This window comes from Panthera uncia (assembly GCF_023721935.1).
Source record: "Panthera uncia isolate 11264 chromosome C1 unlocalized genomic scaffold, Puncia_PCG_1.0 HiC_scaffold_4, whole genome shotgun sequence".
Taxonomy (NCBI): Eukaryota; Metazoa; Chordata; class Mammalia; order Carnivora; family Felidae; genus Panthera; species Panthera uncia.
In genome coordinates, this window is record NW_026057585.1 from 84,358,256 (window position 1) to 84,375,600 (window position 17,345).

General features: G+C 50.9%; 1 protein-coding gene across 1 annotated transcript; it reads left to right on the top strand.

Annotated features, from left to right (window-relative positions):
• On the top strand, nt 1–4,041 carry IFI6 (interferon alpha inducible protein 6). Its single transcript, XM_049617666.1, is given in 6 exon segments — nt 1–103; nt 1,242–1,337; nt 1,679–1,765; nt 1,845–1,963; nt 1,965–1,995; nt 3,819–4,041. Coding segments are annotated over 5 exon segments (417 nt in total). The 5' UTR covers nt 1–103; nt 1,242–1,267; the 3' UTR covers nt 3,929–4,041.
• Nucleotides 4,042–17,345: the final 13,304 nt, after the last annotated feature.

Consider the following 17,345-nt stretch of genomic DNA (forward strand, 5'->3'; position numbering starts at 1 on the left):
ATTATAAAAAGCCAGCCTTCAGCCCCAGAGCTATAACCTCACTGCTGTTCCCATCTACCATCAGGCTCCGGGAAGGAAGATTCCTCCTCTCCCCTCCTCCAAGGTAAACCCGAAAGCCAGGAAGTATGGATGTCAGCTGCCAAGCCTCTGCCAGGCTGTCTGCCTGTGAGCCTTATGCCCCGAGAGCCACGATACCCATTCTACAGGGAGGCTATACCCCTGGGTCCCTTGTAGTGCCCTGGGCTAAGACTGGTCTGAGGAGGTGGGTTGGGGCTTTTAGGGGGTTGGGGTGCCAAACCCCAGACTTAGGTTATAGGCACCAAGGCAACAGTCTACGGCCTTAACCCTGACACTTCACTTCTTTGGGCTTTAACTTGTCATCTGTAAAATGGAGATCAAGCTACCTTGCCTGCCCAAAGGACTGGACTGTGTCTGAAACCCCTTTAACGCAGGATCTAATGTGACAGTGAGTTTATCTTTGAGGGCAGATGAAGGTATCTGGAGTGGTTGTTAAAAGCGTGGGTTTGGGGGGGCACTTGGGTGGCTCAGTCAGTTAAACTCAGACTTCGGCTCAGGTTAGTGAGTTCGAGCCCTGCGTTAGGCTCTCGGCTGTCAACGCAGAGCCTGCTTGCCATCCTGTCTCCCTCTGTCTGCCCCTTCCCTCCCCTTTTTCTCAAAAATAAACATTTTTAAAAAGTGTGGGTTTGGGCATTAGTCAAGTGTGGGTTTGAATCCTGACTGCCACTTCCTAGCTGGTCAGACTTAGGAATGTTACTTAACTTCATCCGGTTTCAACTTCCTTATCTATAACACATGGTTGAGAACAATGGCATGTATTTCAAGGGATTCTTACGGGGATAATTGACCTCGTGCCATAAAGTGGGAAGTCCTCACTATATGGGAGGTTGTTTTTAATTCAAGGAAAAGGCACTGAACGGACAAAGATCACACTGGAGGTGAGTTTGGGGGCATACGCCTTTTCCTATTCTGTGCTACGATGGAAAGAGCATGAGGTTTGAACTCGACAGTCTTGAGTGCTTGTCTAGGCGGCAACTATTTGCTGCGTGGCTGTTGTTGCCACGAGGAAACCGAAAGCCCGCGGCTCCTCAGGGGGGTCCTGGGCTCAGTCCAGAGCACGTTGCTGCTTTTTATGGACTCCTCCACGAATAGAAAGGGAAAACAACCACGCGGATCCAAAAGGACTCTGGAGACTCATCTCCCCATCCCCTTCTCTGGGCCAGTGACAAAGCCTGCGCGCGGCGCCACCATGCGGCGGAAGGCGGTATCGCTCTTCTTGTGCCACCTGCTACTCTTCGCCTGCGGCGGGGTGGAGGCAGGTAAGCATCCTGGCGCCAGGGAGGGCTGGGAGATAAACACACCGAGAGTTTCGGAAGCCCGGCGTAGACTTTCAGGAACCCTGGCTCCGGGACGAGAAGGGCGATGACAGTGGACAGCTCCAGGTCACTGTAGCCAGAGTCCCAGGTTCGACTCCTTACGTATCAATTCCTCCATTCCACCCAAGTGTGCTCAGTGCCAGTTATGTGCCAGGCACGGCGCCTTGGATGAAGTCTCTTCCCTTCGGCGAGGCTCCCCGAAATGGAAGGATGGGGGTGGTGCTGAGCACCAGGCACAGTACAGGGAACCCTGCTCCGCATTCCACTTTGTCCCCTCCCGATAGGCAAAAGAAGACAGGCAAAAGAAGAGCGCTCGGAGGACGGCGGCTCCGGGGTCTGGGGCGCCCTGACCTACATGGCTGTCGGAGGAGGTGGGTCCAGAGGGCGGAAAGCTCCGGAAGGTGGGGGCCCCTGCTGCGGGCGCTCCCTCACCGCCTCCCCTTCCTCCAGGGCTCCTGGCCGCGGGGCTGCCCGTTCTGGGCTTCACGAGCGCGGGCATCGCCGCCAACTCTGTGGCCGCCTGGTTGATGAGCTGCTCCGCGGTGGCGAACGGGGGCGGTGTGCCCGCCGGGGGGGCTGGTGGCCGTGCTGCAGAGCCTCGGTGAGTGGGCGACCGGGCCCGCGGGCGGGGATGCCAGGGCCAGGTGACTCCATGAGCCGGGTGTCCTTACAATCTCCGTCATGCAGTGGGGAAACCGAGGCAACGAGGGGTTACGTAATTTACTCAAATGCTCCCCGTCAGTTGGCACCAAAGCCAGGATTCGAACCTAGTCGGACTCCTCGCTCTTAGCCACCAAAGCGGGGTGCCTCACTGATGCTTTGGCCAGATCACAACAAGCCTCAGTTTCCTCATCTGTTAACAGGGATGACCATCCTCAATGTAACATTTTACAAATCTGCTCAAACTCAGAGAGCCAGAGTGGCAAAGAGAGGTGGCAGAGAGGGGCGCCTGGCCGGACGCGGTCGGTGGATATGCATCTCTTGATCCGGGGTTGTGAGTTCCAGCCCCACACTGGGTGTAGAGATTACCTAAAAATAAAAATAAATCTTAGGGGCACCTGGGTGGCTCAGTCGGTTAAGTGTGGGACTTCAGCTCAGGTCACCATCTGACCATTAGTTGGTTCCAGCCGCCCCTGTGGGGCTCTGTCCTGACAGCTCAGAGCCTGGAGCCTGCTTCGGATTCTGTGTCTCCCTCTCTCTCTGCTCCTCTCCTGCTCATGCTCAATTTCTCTCTCTTTTAAAAATAAATAAACATTAAAAAAAAAAAAGAAAAGAAAGAGGAAAGAAAGGTGGAGTGACCCACTCAATTCAACCTCATACCAGCCCTGGTCTTGAATTGTATTTCCTGAACACCATGAAAGGAAAAGCTAGAGTTCAGAATGACCCTTCTAAAAGAATGTGCATTGGGGTGCCTGGCTGGCTCAGTCAAGGGATCATAAGACTCTTGGTCTCGGGTCGTGAGTTTGAGGCCCACGTTGGGTATAGAGATCATCAAAAAAATTTTTTTAATTAAAAAAAATGTGCATTTACTTCTCTCTTTCTCTCCTCCACTCCTTTCTTTTTCATTGCTTCCTTCCATCTCTCTCTCTCTCTCTCTCTCTCTCTCTCTCTCTCTGAGGGCTCAAAATCTTGGAGAAAAGTTGCCCCTGACAGACTCCCCTCTGCCTTCCTGAACCTTCCATCTGCTCTCAATTCTGGATGACAAAAGCTCAGAGAACCAGCCCGGAAGAATAGAGCCCTTCTCAGAGGGGGCAGAAGGGAAGCCACACCCCAACAGTGGGAGGTAGGGTGGGGGCAAGGCTAGGAACAGTCAGGTGCTGTAAGACTCTCACACTCATGCACATCACAGGGTTGTGACCACGATGAAATCTCTTACTTGTGAACCCCCAGCCCCCACAGGGAGGTCTCCACAAAGGCGGCTGTTATTAGCATTATTAATAACACTGTGTGTTCACCACAGACGTGAAAAGATGAGCTGTTATCTGTGTATTTTTCTTTCTTTTTTTTTTAATTTTTAGTTTTTAAACGTTTTTATTTATTTTTGGGCTACAGCATGAGCAGGGGAGGGGCGGAGAGAGAGGGAGGCAGAGGATCTGAAGCCGGCTCTGCACTGACAGCAGAGAGCCCAATGAGGGCTCGAACTCACGAACCGTGAGATCGTGGCCTGAGCCAGGAGTGGATGCTTAACCGACTGAGCCACCCAGGCACCCCTGTGTATTCTTCTTCTATGGAACACGTCTCTGATTGGAGACGGCAAGTCAAGGGGGAAATAGGATTCACTTTGCAGAACTCCTGTCCCCTCTCGGGGCCTCTGTTTCTCTAACTGGAAATAAAGAGGTTGGGCTTAACTAATGATTTCCAGACCTTTGGATTCCCAGGCCTCGTGCCTGGGCCCCAAGTGACCTGACTGTATTTGCTTTATAGGGGCTAGTGGTGGCAGTGCCCTCATGGGCAAGATTGGTGCCTTTCTGGGCTACACTGTCCACAAACACCTTGAAAACAGCCGGGAGAAGGAGAAGGAAGTGGAGGAGTAGGAGTAGGCGGAGGCTCCCAGAAAGCCCTCCCTTCCAATTGTAGTCGAGAGCTTTCTGTCACGCTCATCAATGACCTAAGTGGAAAAAGCAGAATAGAATCCTGTCAGAAAACACTCTGTCGTTCTGTGAGTCTCCCAACAAGATCTGGCTCCAATTTGCCTCGTCCGCACACCTCCAAACCCCTTTCTCCCCTCAAGCCAACCGCAGCTCCCGGAACGCCACCAGGTGGCTTTGTCTCTGGGCCTCAGCACATGCTGTTCTCTCCGCCTAGAATGTCCTTCTGAAGCTCGTAACCCAGCTCAGACATCCCCTCCTCTGGGATTCCTTCCCAGCAGAGCCTCGGCAAGGTCTCCTTCCCTCCAAGATAAAGTGGGATAAAGTGGACAGTTGGCATACAGAGGCTTTACACCCTCCGGGTGGGAAAGGAAGGCCAGACCAGACCTAGGGGGGAGATCTGAAGTTAGGGAGTCCTGTCCAGGGGAACCTGGGTGCCTGGACCCAGGTAGGGGGAGGCCAAAGAGGCCCTCGAAATCAAGTGGCAGTGAGGACAGAAGGGTCCCAGCCCTGGTTCTGGTTTATGCCAGACTGGCCTCCCTGGGAGGTCCGCCTCCCTGGGAAGCGGTCACGTGCGAACCGCGACATCTTGTCACAAAAGGGCCACGTAGGCTGTCCTCAGGCCTCCCCCACTTATAACCCAGAAATTCGTCTTCAATTAGCAATGTGTGTGGGTGGGCGGGGAAGAGGTCCCCTCCTGCCTGCTCCTGCCCCCAGATCTAACGCCATCTGGGCAGATGGCAATTGTCTGCCCCCGCTGGCTTGCCCCAGGCCCCGAGAAGCACTGCTCGTGGAAAAGTAGTAGAGGCACCAGCTGCTCCACACACACTCTCCGTGGTTTGTGTCCCAGAGCGAAAGCTGGGCTGGGTCCCCTGATACTTACCATAGGACCTCTGCAGAGTCCCGCCTCGGCTGGGGCCATCCACAGACGGGTAGACAGCGGACTTCTGCCTACAGAGGAAGGCGGGGTCTCGAGCATCACACTCTACTGAAGCCTGCACCCCAGTTTGTCTAGAAGGTTGATATCCCAGAGACATGAATGTGTGTCCCTCAACACTTTCGGGGAGAGTGCTGTCTCTAATTTGTCTCTTCTCCCCAATGCCTGGGACAGGCCTCGTATAGGTGCTAATAGATGTGGGTAGAATTGAACCTGAGGTCAGTCCTTCCATCTGCCTGTCTGTCCCATCACCCTCACCAGATCTCATGGGGAGGATGACTGGACCTCTTGTTCTTTCCCTTGGGGACCCTTGATAATACTCACTGTCACTCCCATGTAGGCCTGGGGATGAGGGGCCTGACCCCCTTTTAACACTGTGGTCTGAGTAAACACAGGCCCCTAACCTTTTACTCAGCATTTCCCGGCATAGATGAGGCTGGGGTTTTCACATAAGGCAGTGGAGCATAGTAGCTAGGAATGCCCTCTGGAGTCCTACAGACGTAACACGAGTTCCGTTACATCGTGTGACTCAGTTTCCTCCTTTGCAAGATTAGAGCAGAAAGCAGAGAGGAAATAGCCAAATAACAACCAGGAACTAGATCATGTGACTTTGGGGTCAGGGTTTACTTTCTGGAACTCACAGACCCTGTTCTTCCTTTCTCCCAAGGTTGGCGCCCTGCCCCCAGGAGCATACACACACACACACACACACACACACAATTATTCCCTTGGCATCTTATTGCCTTGAACAGCGTCAAGGCCAGAGAGAGACAGCTCTGCCCCCAGGATTTCAGATTTGAGGCCTCAGCACTTCTCAGGCTGAATGACACTGAAAATTACCCATCTCGAAGGGGACACTCTTCTTACCACAAGATCCCATGGGTCTGTGCAGGATAACTCCTTGCTTTCATTCTGCGGGCATTTCCTGGGCACTCAGTCTGTATCAGGCACTGTGCCAGCTGCTGAGAACACTGTGGTGAAAGAGACCCAGTTCCTACCTCCTTGGAGCCCACAGTGCACAAACTAGGAGCCCCCCCAAAGTATCCATGGACTCCTTCTCCCTCCCTGTCACCACCTCCTTGCCCCTGTCTCCTTTCACCCATCCTGGCCCTTGTTAGCCATCACGGACCACGATCATCCCGTCTACAACGTGTGAGGCAGAATGATGGACACAAACCCGAATTCGTTAATGGCAGCAAGTCAGGAGATGCTAATGCACTTTCAGACCCCTCCTTGGCAATGGCCTCAGAGAGACAAAAAGCTGAGTCCCGGCCCAGCAACAGGGTGGGGGCGCCTCCGGCAGCTTACTTGCCCTCTCTGAGTCTTAGCTTCCTTGTTTTTAAAATAAGGGGGCTCAGATATTATGATCTCTGAGGTCCTTCCTGGTCTAAAACTGCTGAGTCTGAAGCACATGCTTCGGAATCCTCTCGGTCCTGTCTGATCCAGGCCCTCTGAGAGTGGATTTTATTTTTAGAAGCTGCCAAAAGCCACCTTGTGGTGCCAACTTTGGTGACTAAGGTGGGTGATGGTGTCGAGGATGCCATGTTTGGTCACAAATGAGGGTGACTAGAAACCAGCAGGGCAGATCCTCACTCTGGGACCACACCCTGAGGCAAGTCCAAAAATAGATCCCATCTGCGTGGCTGACTTTATGGAAAACAACATTGAGGTCCTCTGTCCTCATCATTTCTCTCTGGGCCTCAGTGTCATAGTCTGTGAAATGGAGGAGGGGAGCAGTGAGACTCTCATCTGGACCTAGAATGTCTTTCCCAAGCGCTCAAGTTGGAGGTGTCTTTCTCTTTAATAAAATCCGTAGGGATTTCTTTTATTCGTTAAGGGCTTTCCTGGCCCGGTCGGTACCCTGGAAAGTCCCCTCACTCCCTCTAAGAGCCGACCTCCTACCATCCCATGGTGCTATGTGCGGCTATGGCCACCAGGTGGCAGTGCAGTCCTACCCTGAATCTCCCTCTGCCTGCATCATCCTTGAGCCGCTCCCCAATTACCAACAGCTCTTCCTGGGGCGGACAGCACCATGGATGCTGAAGACCAAAGCGAATCAGACGTTGCCCCTGCTTTACAGAAGGAGCTCCTGAAGCTCACGGGAATGGTCAGTCCTGAGGATCCCTGCAGGGCCTGCTTCTCCTCTCCCTTGCAGGCCCTTAGTCCTCCAAGGCTGGGATCTCCAAACTCCCGAGCACAGCATTCAGGACCCTCTACAGTCAGGTCTCACCTCCAGGTCTACAGCCTGTGCTTCCAGACCTGGGCCACAGAGATTGAAAGGAAATGAAAAGAACAGTCCACACAAGGAAATGAAAAGAACAGTCTCTTGACTGGGTAGCAGAGAATGATGCCAGGTACAGGGCATCTCTGGACTCAGCCTTGAAGGGGGCCTGGGCCAGCAAAGGGCCTGGGTCAGCGGTAGCTGGAGGGAGCTGAGGCAGAGGAGGCCTGTGGCTTCCTGTGAAGAACTAAAGAGCCACTTCCTTTAAGCAGATGGCTGTGGGGGAGGGGCAGAAGATAAGGGAGTGTGGGCTTCCTGGCTCAGGCAGAAAAAAATAGGGGCCCCAGAAAGGGTCCATGAAGAGGCCCAGAGCAGCCTTCTATTTCCCTTCCTTTTGAGGTCTCCGTGGAGCAAACAGTGCAGACAGGTAGGGTCACACCCTTATCATGTGCTATGAAGCCACTGAGAAGAGAGTCAAGTTAGGGGCAGGTTCATTTGTATAAGGCCAGTAAAGAAATGGAGGCTTGATTACTCCAAGAAGCAGGCCCAAGCACTCAGCCCCAAGTCCAAGTACCGAGCCCCAGAGCCCAGTCCCAGACCTCCAGATCCAAGGTTTTACATTTATAACTCATTTAATCCTGACTACAATCCTCTGGGGTGTTATTAGAATCCACATTTTATAAATGAAGAAATCAAGGCAGAGAGAGGTTAAATGACTTCCCTAAAATAAACAGCTAGCAAGTGGCAGGGGCAGGATTTGAATCTCGACAGTCTCTCTAGAACAGTACTTGGCACTCAGAGAAGACTGTATAAATAATTGTCCAATGAAGGTACTTAATCTTAATCTTCCTTGGTCCCACCCATCTGCTTGCACTCAATCCAGCAACCAGGCAGCCTGTAGATCCTATCTCCTAATTATTTCTTGAGTCTGTTCACGACTCTCCACCCACATGGCCCCCCTCTCATCATCTAGTTCAGGCCTAGAGGACACCTACAAGGTCTTCCTAATGGGTCTCCCAGTGTCCACTCTTGTCTATTATCCACACAGAGCAAGGAAGATCTTAAAGCAAGACAAAGTGACACCCCCCCCCCCACCCCTTCCAGCTTTAAGCCCACCACACTTAAAATACAATTCTACTCCCTTACTCTGGTCTTCAAGGTCTGGAATCATCTGTTCCTCCAAAGCTCCAGAGTCTTATCTCACCTCGCTTTCCCTCCCCCAACTCTTTTCCAGCCATGCCGACCTCTTTTTCCTTTCCAGAACCCTCTAAGTGCCTGCCAACCTCAATGCCTTTCCACAAGCTCTTCCCTCTGCCTGGAACACTTTTGTTGCTTCAGGAGTCAGCTCGAACGTAACTTCTCCAGAGACCCGAGCCCCCAATCTAAATTAAACACTCCGTTATCCCAGCAGCCTGTACCTTATGTTCCTAGAATGGATCACGATTGTAATAAAAGCATGATTGGTATAAGCATTTGTTACTGTCAGACTTCTTCACTAGCCTCCGAGCTCCGTGAACACAAGCACAAGGTTCCTCGTTATTTATCACCAGCACCCAGCTCAGCTCCTGGCACTCAGGAGGTGCCCAGTAGCTATGGTTGAGTGGATGGTCCAGATGGATGGACAGACGGACGGATGGGTGGTTGAAGAGCGATTCAGGGAATAAGCACATTTTAAAATTAGGAAACTGTTTACCCTGACTGTATTTCTCAGGGCAGGTATAATGTGTGCGATTCACATGGCAGTTATTTTCACCCTTCGAGAGCCTACAACCACTGCCCTCTCCCAAGACCTTTCCCAGGTAAGGCCACCGGGCGGGGCTTCCTGGGCGGTTGCGTGACGTCATAGGGGAGGCGTGCCCGGAGTACGCCTCTGCTTCCTGATTGGTTGGCGCGGGGCGGCGGCAGCCACACTCTGCGCCGCTGCCGTCGGGAGTAGCTGCGCTGGGAGCGCAGGAAGGCGGAGGAGTGAGCCGAAGCGTCCCCGTAGACGGCCACAAGGCTGCGTCGCAGCAGCGGCGCCAGCTTCAGCGCGCCGGGCTACCCCGGGGCCCGTTCACGTCGCTCCGAGCGTTTGGCGAGGCTCGCGCCATTATGCGGGGAGAGGGGATCTGTGTCTAGACCGCTCCCCGCAGCGGGCGGGGCAGATAGTGTGGCCAAGCCTAGGGGCGCCCACTGGAGCGCAACTATTTCAGGCCTCAGACCTCAGAGAGGAAAGTCCCAGAAACACAGCCCCGCCGTCCTCTCACTCTCCTGGACACGCCCCCCCTCCCCCCCTCCCCCTTAAACGCAGACCCGAAAGTGCTGCACGACGAGGTTTCCAGCCCTAGCTCTGCATGACCTGGCACAAGAGTCGTGCCATCTGCACCTCAGTCTGCTCATCTGCAAAATGAAGCTGTACTTGCAGTCAGTGATGTGGTGTATGCGGTGCCTAGCACCGGACTGGCACATACTAGGTGCTTTGCGGGTACTAGCTTCCTTATCCCTGACCCTGACCTTGCCATAGATTTGCTCTGTGGTCTGGAGCGATTTCATTGAACCTCCGTCTGGGGGGCCTCACTTCCGCATCTTGTGATGAGAGAATGTCCTGCCAGCCCCTGTGGTCTGAGAGCTAAGATTTACTGAGTCATTGAATCAGTGATGAGCTGAGACCAGACCTCACTCACCTCCAGGTGTCACTTTTCTATGTGGTTCCTCTGACAAATGAACTTCCTCATCCTCCTTGAGATGCCTCTGAGGTTGTGCCTAAGAGAGCTGGACTCCCCAGAGCTTCTGCGGGGTCTTAGGGGGTCTGCAGGGACCTTAAAGGGCATCCCAGACAAACTTCCTCAACGTTTCTACTGACTGGGGTTGGGTCACCACCACTACCCTCCTCCAACCACCATGTAAAACCCTTTGGGGACTGCCGATGGCCTCCAGGCAAGTCAGCAAGACCCACAAGGCCATACCTGGGTCTCTAGTCTCAGTCACACCTCCTCCCCCTCTCCCAGCCTGGCTGTAGTCAGACTGATCTCCTCTCAGCTGTCTTTCCTCTTCTCTGGGTGTTTGCACAGATGATTCCCTCTCTGCCCCATCTTCTTTCACCTGGCTCACTCCTCATTCATGTCCCTCATGGGACAGAGTGGATCCTGACCCCTAAGATGGGTCCCCTTTTAGATGAGGACTTGTGACTTCTGACATCATCCAGCTCAGCCAGTGCCCTTCGCTTCCTACCCTCCTGCCATGCTAAACTTTCAGCTCCCTGAAAATTCAGGGCTTTCGCTTGCCTTCAGGCATTGCACCTGCTGTTCTCTCAGACCTAAACATGCTTCTCTTCCCTACTTTACTCATATTTGTCCTTCAGCTCTCAGAAGTCCTTGGCCAGCCCCTACCATACCAAGTACCCACTTTCTTGCCCCTATCTAATGTCCATTGATGAGTGATTCCTTGCCCAGTGCTTGTCCAGTCTCTGCTTACATACCTCAGAGACAGGGAGCTCATGACGATCGAAGCAGCCTACTCCATCCGCCCAATAGAAGGCCTCCAATTCCTGCCCACCCCCAACCAGTGCTCAAGAGATTCCCTGGAACTGAGGCCCAGAGTGAACAAGTACTTTGAGATACTTGGGGAAGAGCCAGGGACGACCCAGCTGTCCTAAGGGCTCTTGCGGGCTCACCTGGTATCAGCACTGGCCAGGTCCCACATAGTCTGGATCCATTTATAGGCCTGGGACTTGAGATGCTGTCACAACTCATGTTCCCTTTCACCTAGGAGCAGTGGATCAGCCTCTGCTGGGGACAGGGACACCAGCACCCTGGTCTGGGTGGGGGAAGGTCAGGAAGGAAGCACTTTCAGGTAGCATTGGACCCCTATTGCTTCATTCAACTGCATGCCAGCCCTGTAAGGGAGAGAGGCTGTCCTCAGTTTACAGATGCACAAACTGAGGTTTCTGGACAGATGCAATTTACTTAAAGTCACACAGTGAGATAGTGGCAAGGCCAAGATGTATTTCAAAGCCCAACCTCTTTCCTCCTCCCTTACTTTGGTGCCTCTCATCTACCTGCTGCACTCTGAGGCCCATTCTGCTCAAAGCATCATGAAGTCCTGAAGGGCCCCATTCTCCTGTTCCCTACAGCTGGGTCCTACCCCCAGTGGGGCATCAGTAGCTGTGCCTGGGCAGCAGCTCGGGGCTGGCTGAATGCCAGGAGTCACCTCCTCCTCTGCCCTTGGTCACTCCCCAAAACTGCAGAGGAACCCAGACCAAAATTAGGCAGTGGCCAAGGAGGTGTCTTATAGATACCAAGCCCCGGAAACTGGGCTGAGCCACTTATTTGCTGTGTGACCTTGGGTGAATTCCTTTCCTTCTCGAAGCCTCAATTTATCATCTGTGAAGAGGACAAATTATCCCTTCCCAAGGCCTCAGTGTGCTAGAATTAAGGAAAGCTGCTCTCTCTCCCAGGCTACCTCACCCTTGAACCCTCTCACCTTGAGAAAGAGAGCCCCCCTCCAGGGTCCCTGTGGTAGCAAAACTCGAGCATAAACTGCACATAGCCTGTCCTTGATGGGGGTCATAGATCCTGGGCTGGGTGGACACCAGCTTGGGAGGACTAGCTTTCCTGGCTTCTGCCCCCTTCAGCCTCCAACCCTGCTGGGGAGCTGGCTCTGTCATCACATCTGCTCCCTCCACTGTCTGTGGCCTTTGCAGAGCCATTCCCCAGGGGACTCTGCCTCTCCTGCCTCCTCCAATCTATCCTCCCCGCCTTCTTCCTCCCACAAATGTTTACCCATGCCTACTCAGTGCATAGATCACTGAATAAGCTCCGTGCCTGTCCTTGTAAAGCTCAGTTTAGTGGGGGAGACGGACAAGGAAATTGAGTTACAATCCACTCACCCATCCCAAATTCTATTGCCCCCCCCCCCCCCGCTGCTGCCCTCACCTGTACAGTCTGTTCTCCACACAGCAGCCTGAGCCATCCTGTTAAAAGGGAGGTCAGAACATGTCACTATGCTGCTCAGTCCCCTCCCATAGCTCCCCATCTCAAAGGAAAAGCCAGCGTCCTTGCTGTGACCTGCAAGGCCTCTGCACGATCTACCTCATCGCCTCCCACTCTCCCCTCCGAGCTCCCCATTCTGGGGGCACCGGCTGCCTTGTTGTTTTTCAACATGCCAAGCATGCTCCTGGCTCAGGCCTTTGCGTTTGTCCTTGGTCCTGCTGGGACTGTCTCCCCCCAGGTATCTCTGTGGCCTCCATCCCTTTGCGAAGCTGTATTCACCTCCCCGGGGGAGCCCTCCCTGGCTGCCCATCGAAATACTAGTCCCTACATGCCTGGGTCCTTTTATCTGCTTTGTTGTTTTTCTTGGCACGACCACGTGACATGTAAGAATTGTTTTTTTTTTTTTTAACGTTTGTTTGTTTGTTTATTTTTGAGAGAGAGAGAGAGAGAGTGGGAGGGAGACACAGAATCTGAAGCAGGCTCCAGGCTCCAAGCTGTCAGCACAGAACACGATGCGGGGCTCGAACCCACGAACTGCCAGATCATGACCTGAGCCGAACTCGCGCACTTAACTGACTGAGTCGCCCGGGCACCCCGACACATGAATACTGTTTATTGTCTGTTCCCCTATAGAGTATAAGTCCTATGAGATCTCCTGAGGTTCCCCACCCTCAGGAAAAAAAAAAAAAGGAAAAAGAATACCAAGAAACTTTTCAGGGTGTGGGGGAAGAGGACACCACTAACTTAACTACTATAGGTAATATTTAAAGCGTCAGTAATTAAAACAATTTGATTTGGGTGCAGGAGGAGACAAGCAGACCAAGGGACTGAAATAGACTGTCCAGAAATAGACTCAATGGACAGTTATTTAGTATTTGATAGAAGCGGCCTCTCAAAGTGGAGAATGGACGCTAGTAAACAGTGTTAGGACAACTAGGTAGCCAACTGGAAAAAAAATTAGATCTGTATGTCACATTGAGTACCTCACTGAGGATAGCTTCCAAAGGGATCAAAGATTTAAATGTTAAAAAAAAAAAAATCAAAACAAAACCATAAAAGCACTAGAGAAAGACACCGGAGAATCTATCATCTCATAGTGGGAAAAGTCTAACCGTGACTCAAACCCAAAAAGTCATAAAAAAGGATTGGTTAAAGTCAAATACATAAAAATCAAAAACTTTCACAAGCTAAAACACAAAAAAGCAACTCATGAGACAAATGACAAGCTAGAGGAAAATATTTGCAACTCAGATCATAGACCAAGGATCAGCTCTCTAATTGATAAAGCGTTTTTGGAAATTCATTAAAAGGACAGAGGCACCTGGAGGACTCAGTCGGTTAAGCGTGGGACTTCTGCTCGGGTCATGATCTTGCGGCCTGTGAGTTCGAGCCTCACGTCGGGCTCTGTGCTGACAGCTCGGAGTCTGGAGCCTGCTTCAGATTCTGTCTTCTTCTCTCTGCCCCTCCCCCACTCTAGCTCTGTCTTTCTCTGTCTCGCGAAAATGAATAAATGTTAAAAAATAAATAAATAAATAAATAATAAAAAAATAATAAAAGGAGCAACAACCTAATAGAAACAGGCGTAGGATATGAATTGACAGTTCTCAGAAAAGCAAATAGAAATGGCTTCTCAACATGTGAAAAGAAGCTCAAACTCAGAAGGAATGAAAATCAGGGAAACCACAGTGGGATACCATTCCTTATCAGTCTGGCAAAAAATCTCAAAGTTTAGGGCTGCCTGGGTGGCTCACTCGGTTGAGCCTCTGAGTCTTGATTTCAGTTCAGGTCATGATCCCCAGGTCTTGGGATGGAGCCCAGCATTGGGCTTGGTGCTGAGTGCGGAGCCTGCTTAAGATTTTCCCTCTCCCTCCCTCTGCCCCTCTTTCCTGATCTCTCTCTCTCTCTCTCTGTTAAAAAAAAAATCCCAAAGTTTAATAATCTAGTCTGTGGCTATTTCTGTAAGGAAACCACACTCTTGTGTGTGCTGTCACAGAGTGCTCTCACGCACGTGAATATAAATCGGTACAGGCCCCCAAGAGGGCATTTTGGCAAATTCTATCAAAATTCTAAATGCATCCAGATGTCCTGATTCTGGGAATTTATCCTTCAGATGCGCTTGCACAAGTGAGAAATGAAGTTTGTATAACGTTATTCACTGCAGCACTGTTGACAATAGCAAAAGGCTCAAAATAACCCAATTGTCCATTAGTAAGGTGTTGGGTTAGGTAGAGGACAGTCCACCCATTAAATGGAACACTATGCAACCATGAAAAAGAATGAGGGAGATCTGTGTGTCCTCATAGGGCAAGCTTGCAGGGGACATTAAGTTTAAAAAGCAAGGTATGTGGCACTGGCTGGCTCACTGGGTAGAGCATGCAACTCTTGATCTCAGGGCTATGAGTTCAAGCTCCACACTGGGTGTAGAACTTACTAAAAGAAAAAAATAGGGGCGCCTGGGTGGCTCAGTCAGTTGGGCGTCCGACTTCGGCTCAGGTCATGATCTCACGGTCCGTGGGTGCAAGCCCCGCGTCGGGCTCTGTGCTGACAGCTCAGAGCCTGGAGCCTGTTTCAGATTCTGTGTCTCCCTCTTTCTCTGACCCTCCCCTGTTCATGCTCTCTCTCTGTCTCAAAAATAAATAAATGTTAAAAAAATTTAAAAAAAAAGAAAAAAATAATAAAAAGTGAAAAATAAAAAGCAAGGTACAGAGAAACATATGTGATATTCCCCTGTCTGTAGAAAAAGAGTTTTAATATTTTCTTATGTCTCTATATTTGTGACCTTACTGAGTGGCAGCATAACCAGTGATTAAGAGCACAGACTCAGAAGCCAGACCGCCTTAGTTCAAATACACATTCCCGTGTTGTAGTGGGTTGAATAGCGTCCCGCCGAAATTCACGTCCGCCTGGAACGTGTGAATGTGACCTCATTTGGAAATAGAGCCTTTGCGGATCAAGTTAAGGTCATACTTGATTAGGGTGGGCCCTGCATCCATCATGACAGGTATCCTTATAAGGAGAGGAATATTTGGACCCAGAGACAGACACACAGTAGAAAATGCCGTGTGAAGACAGAGGCAGAGGTTGGAGAGACGCATCTACAAACCAAGGATTGGAAGAAAGTACCTGAAGCTGGAGGAGAGGCATGGGACAAATGCTCCTGAGAGCCTCTAAAAACAATGAATCCTGCTGGCACCTCAGTTTTGGATTTCTAGCCTCCAGAACTATGAAAGAACAAATTTCTGGGCGCTCCTGGGTGGCTCCTTCAATTGAGTGTCTGACTTTGGCTCAGGTCACGATCTCCTGGTTTGTGGGTTTGAGCCCCGCGTTGGGCTCTGTGCTGACAGCTCAGAGCCTGGAACCTGCTTCAGATTCTGCGTCTCCCTGTCTCCCAGTCCCCCCACCCCCCTGCTTGTGCACTCTCTCTCTTTCTCAAAAATACAATAAATTAATAAATAATATATTTTTTTTAAAAAAAAAGAAAAAGTTTCTGTTGTTTGAAGCCATCCAGTTTGTGGTAATTTGTTATGGTTATAGCAGCCCTAGAGAACTAATATGGTTACTTAAAAGCTGTGCAATTTGGGGCAATGATTTAGCCTCTCTGTGCCCTAGTTTCCTCATCCGTAAAGTAGGGCTAACAGTACTTAGGTCATAGGGTTGAGTCATAAAGATTAAATGAGTTAATCTTTTAAAGATATGAATGAGGTCAGGGGCACCTGGGTGGCTCAGTCGGTTAAGCGTCCGACTTCGGCTCAGGTCATGAGCTCGCGGTCTGTGAGTTCGAGCCCCACGTTGGGCTCTGTGCTGACAGCTCAGAGCCTGGAGCCTGTTTTGGATTCTGTGTCTCCCCATTTCTCTCTGCCCCTCCCCTGCTCATGCTCTGTCTCTCTTGCTCTCAAAAATAAACAAAACATTAAAAAAATAAAGTTAAGAATAAGGTCTGACACATAGTAGTGCTATATAAATGTTAATTACATATATGCTTGTGTTTGTGTAAAGAAGTCTTAGAAGGACGATCAAGAAACTAATACGTGGTTGGTGGAAGGAAGGGAATAAAGGCATGAAGGGGAACAATACTTTGCATTTTGGGGGCTTTTAAATTTTTTTAGGGAGAGACAGAGAGTAAGGGGAGAGAGAGAGGATAGAGGGAGAGAGAGGGAGAATCTCAAGCAGGCTCCATGCTCAGTCAGAGCCTGACGCAGAGCTCAATCCCACGCCCCCAAGATCATGTCCTGAGCCAAAGAAATCAAGAGTCAGGTGCTCAACCGACTGAGCCACCCAGGCGCCTCATAATATATTTTACTCTTTGAACCATATGAATGTATTAGCTGTTTAAAAAATAAATTAAGGAGCGCCTGGCTGGCTCAGTCAGTAGACCATGTGACTCTTGATTGCGAGTGCAAGCCCCATGTTGGGCCTAGACCTTACTTCAAAAAATTAAGTCAAAAATTATTTTAGGGGCATCTGGTCGGCTCAGTCAGTGGGGTGTGCAACTCTTGATCTTGGGGTTGTGAGTTTGAGCCCCATGCTGGGTGTAGAGATTTCTTAAAAATAAAATCTTTTAAAAGATTATTTTAGGGACACCTGGGTGGCTCAGCCAGTTTAAACATCTGACTTTGGCTCAGGTCATAATCTTGCGGTTCAAGAGCTCAAGCCCCACGTCCGGCTCTGTGCTGACAGCTCAGAGCCTACAGCCCACTTCAGATTCTGTGTCTCCCTCTCTCTGCCCCTCTCCCACTCTCACTCTGTCTCTCTCTCTCTCTCTCAAAAATAAAACATTAAAAATTATTTTAAAACACAAATCACATTACTCTCCTGCTTGAAAACCCTCCAATGGTTTCCTATCACATTTATAACAAAGTCACATATCATGCTATGGCTGACCAGTGCACACCAGAGTGCAAGGATCTCTCTCCGTTCAGCTCTGGTTCGTGCCCCTCATTCACTCGGACAGGCGGCCTGCTGTTCCCAGAGCCTGCCAGGCACACTCCCACCTCAGGGCCTTTGCACTGGTTGTTCCCTCACTTCATTCAGATCTCTGCTTCAAGTCGTCTCTGCAGAGGCCTTCTCTCACCTAAAAAAATAAAAAATAAAATCAAAAGCAGCCCTGACTCGCAAATGCCACCATGCACTATCCCCTTCCCTGCTTTACCTTTCTTCAAAGCATATATCAGCCTCGATATTACATATGCGTTGATTGTCTCCTCCCCCTTCTAAGTTCCAAGACGGGAGAGACTG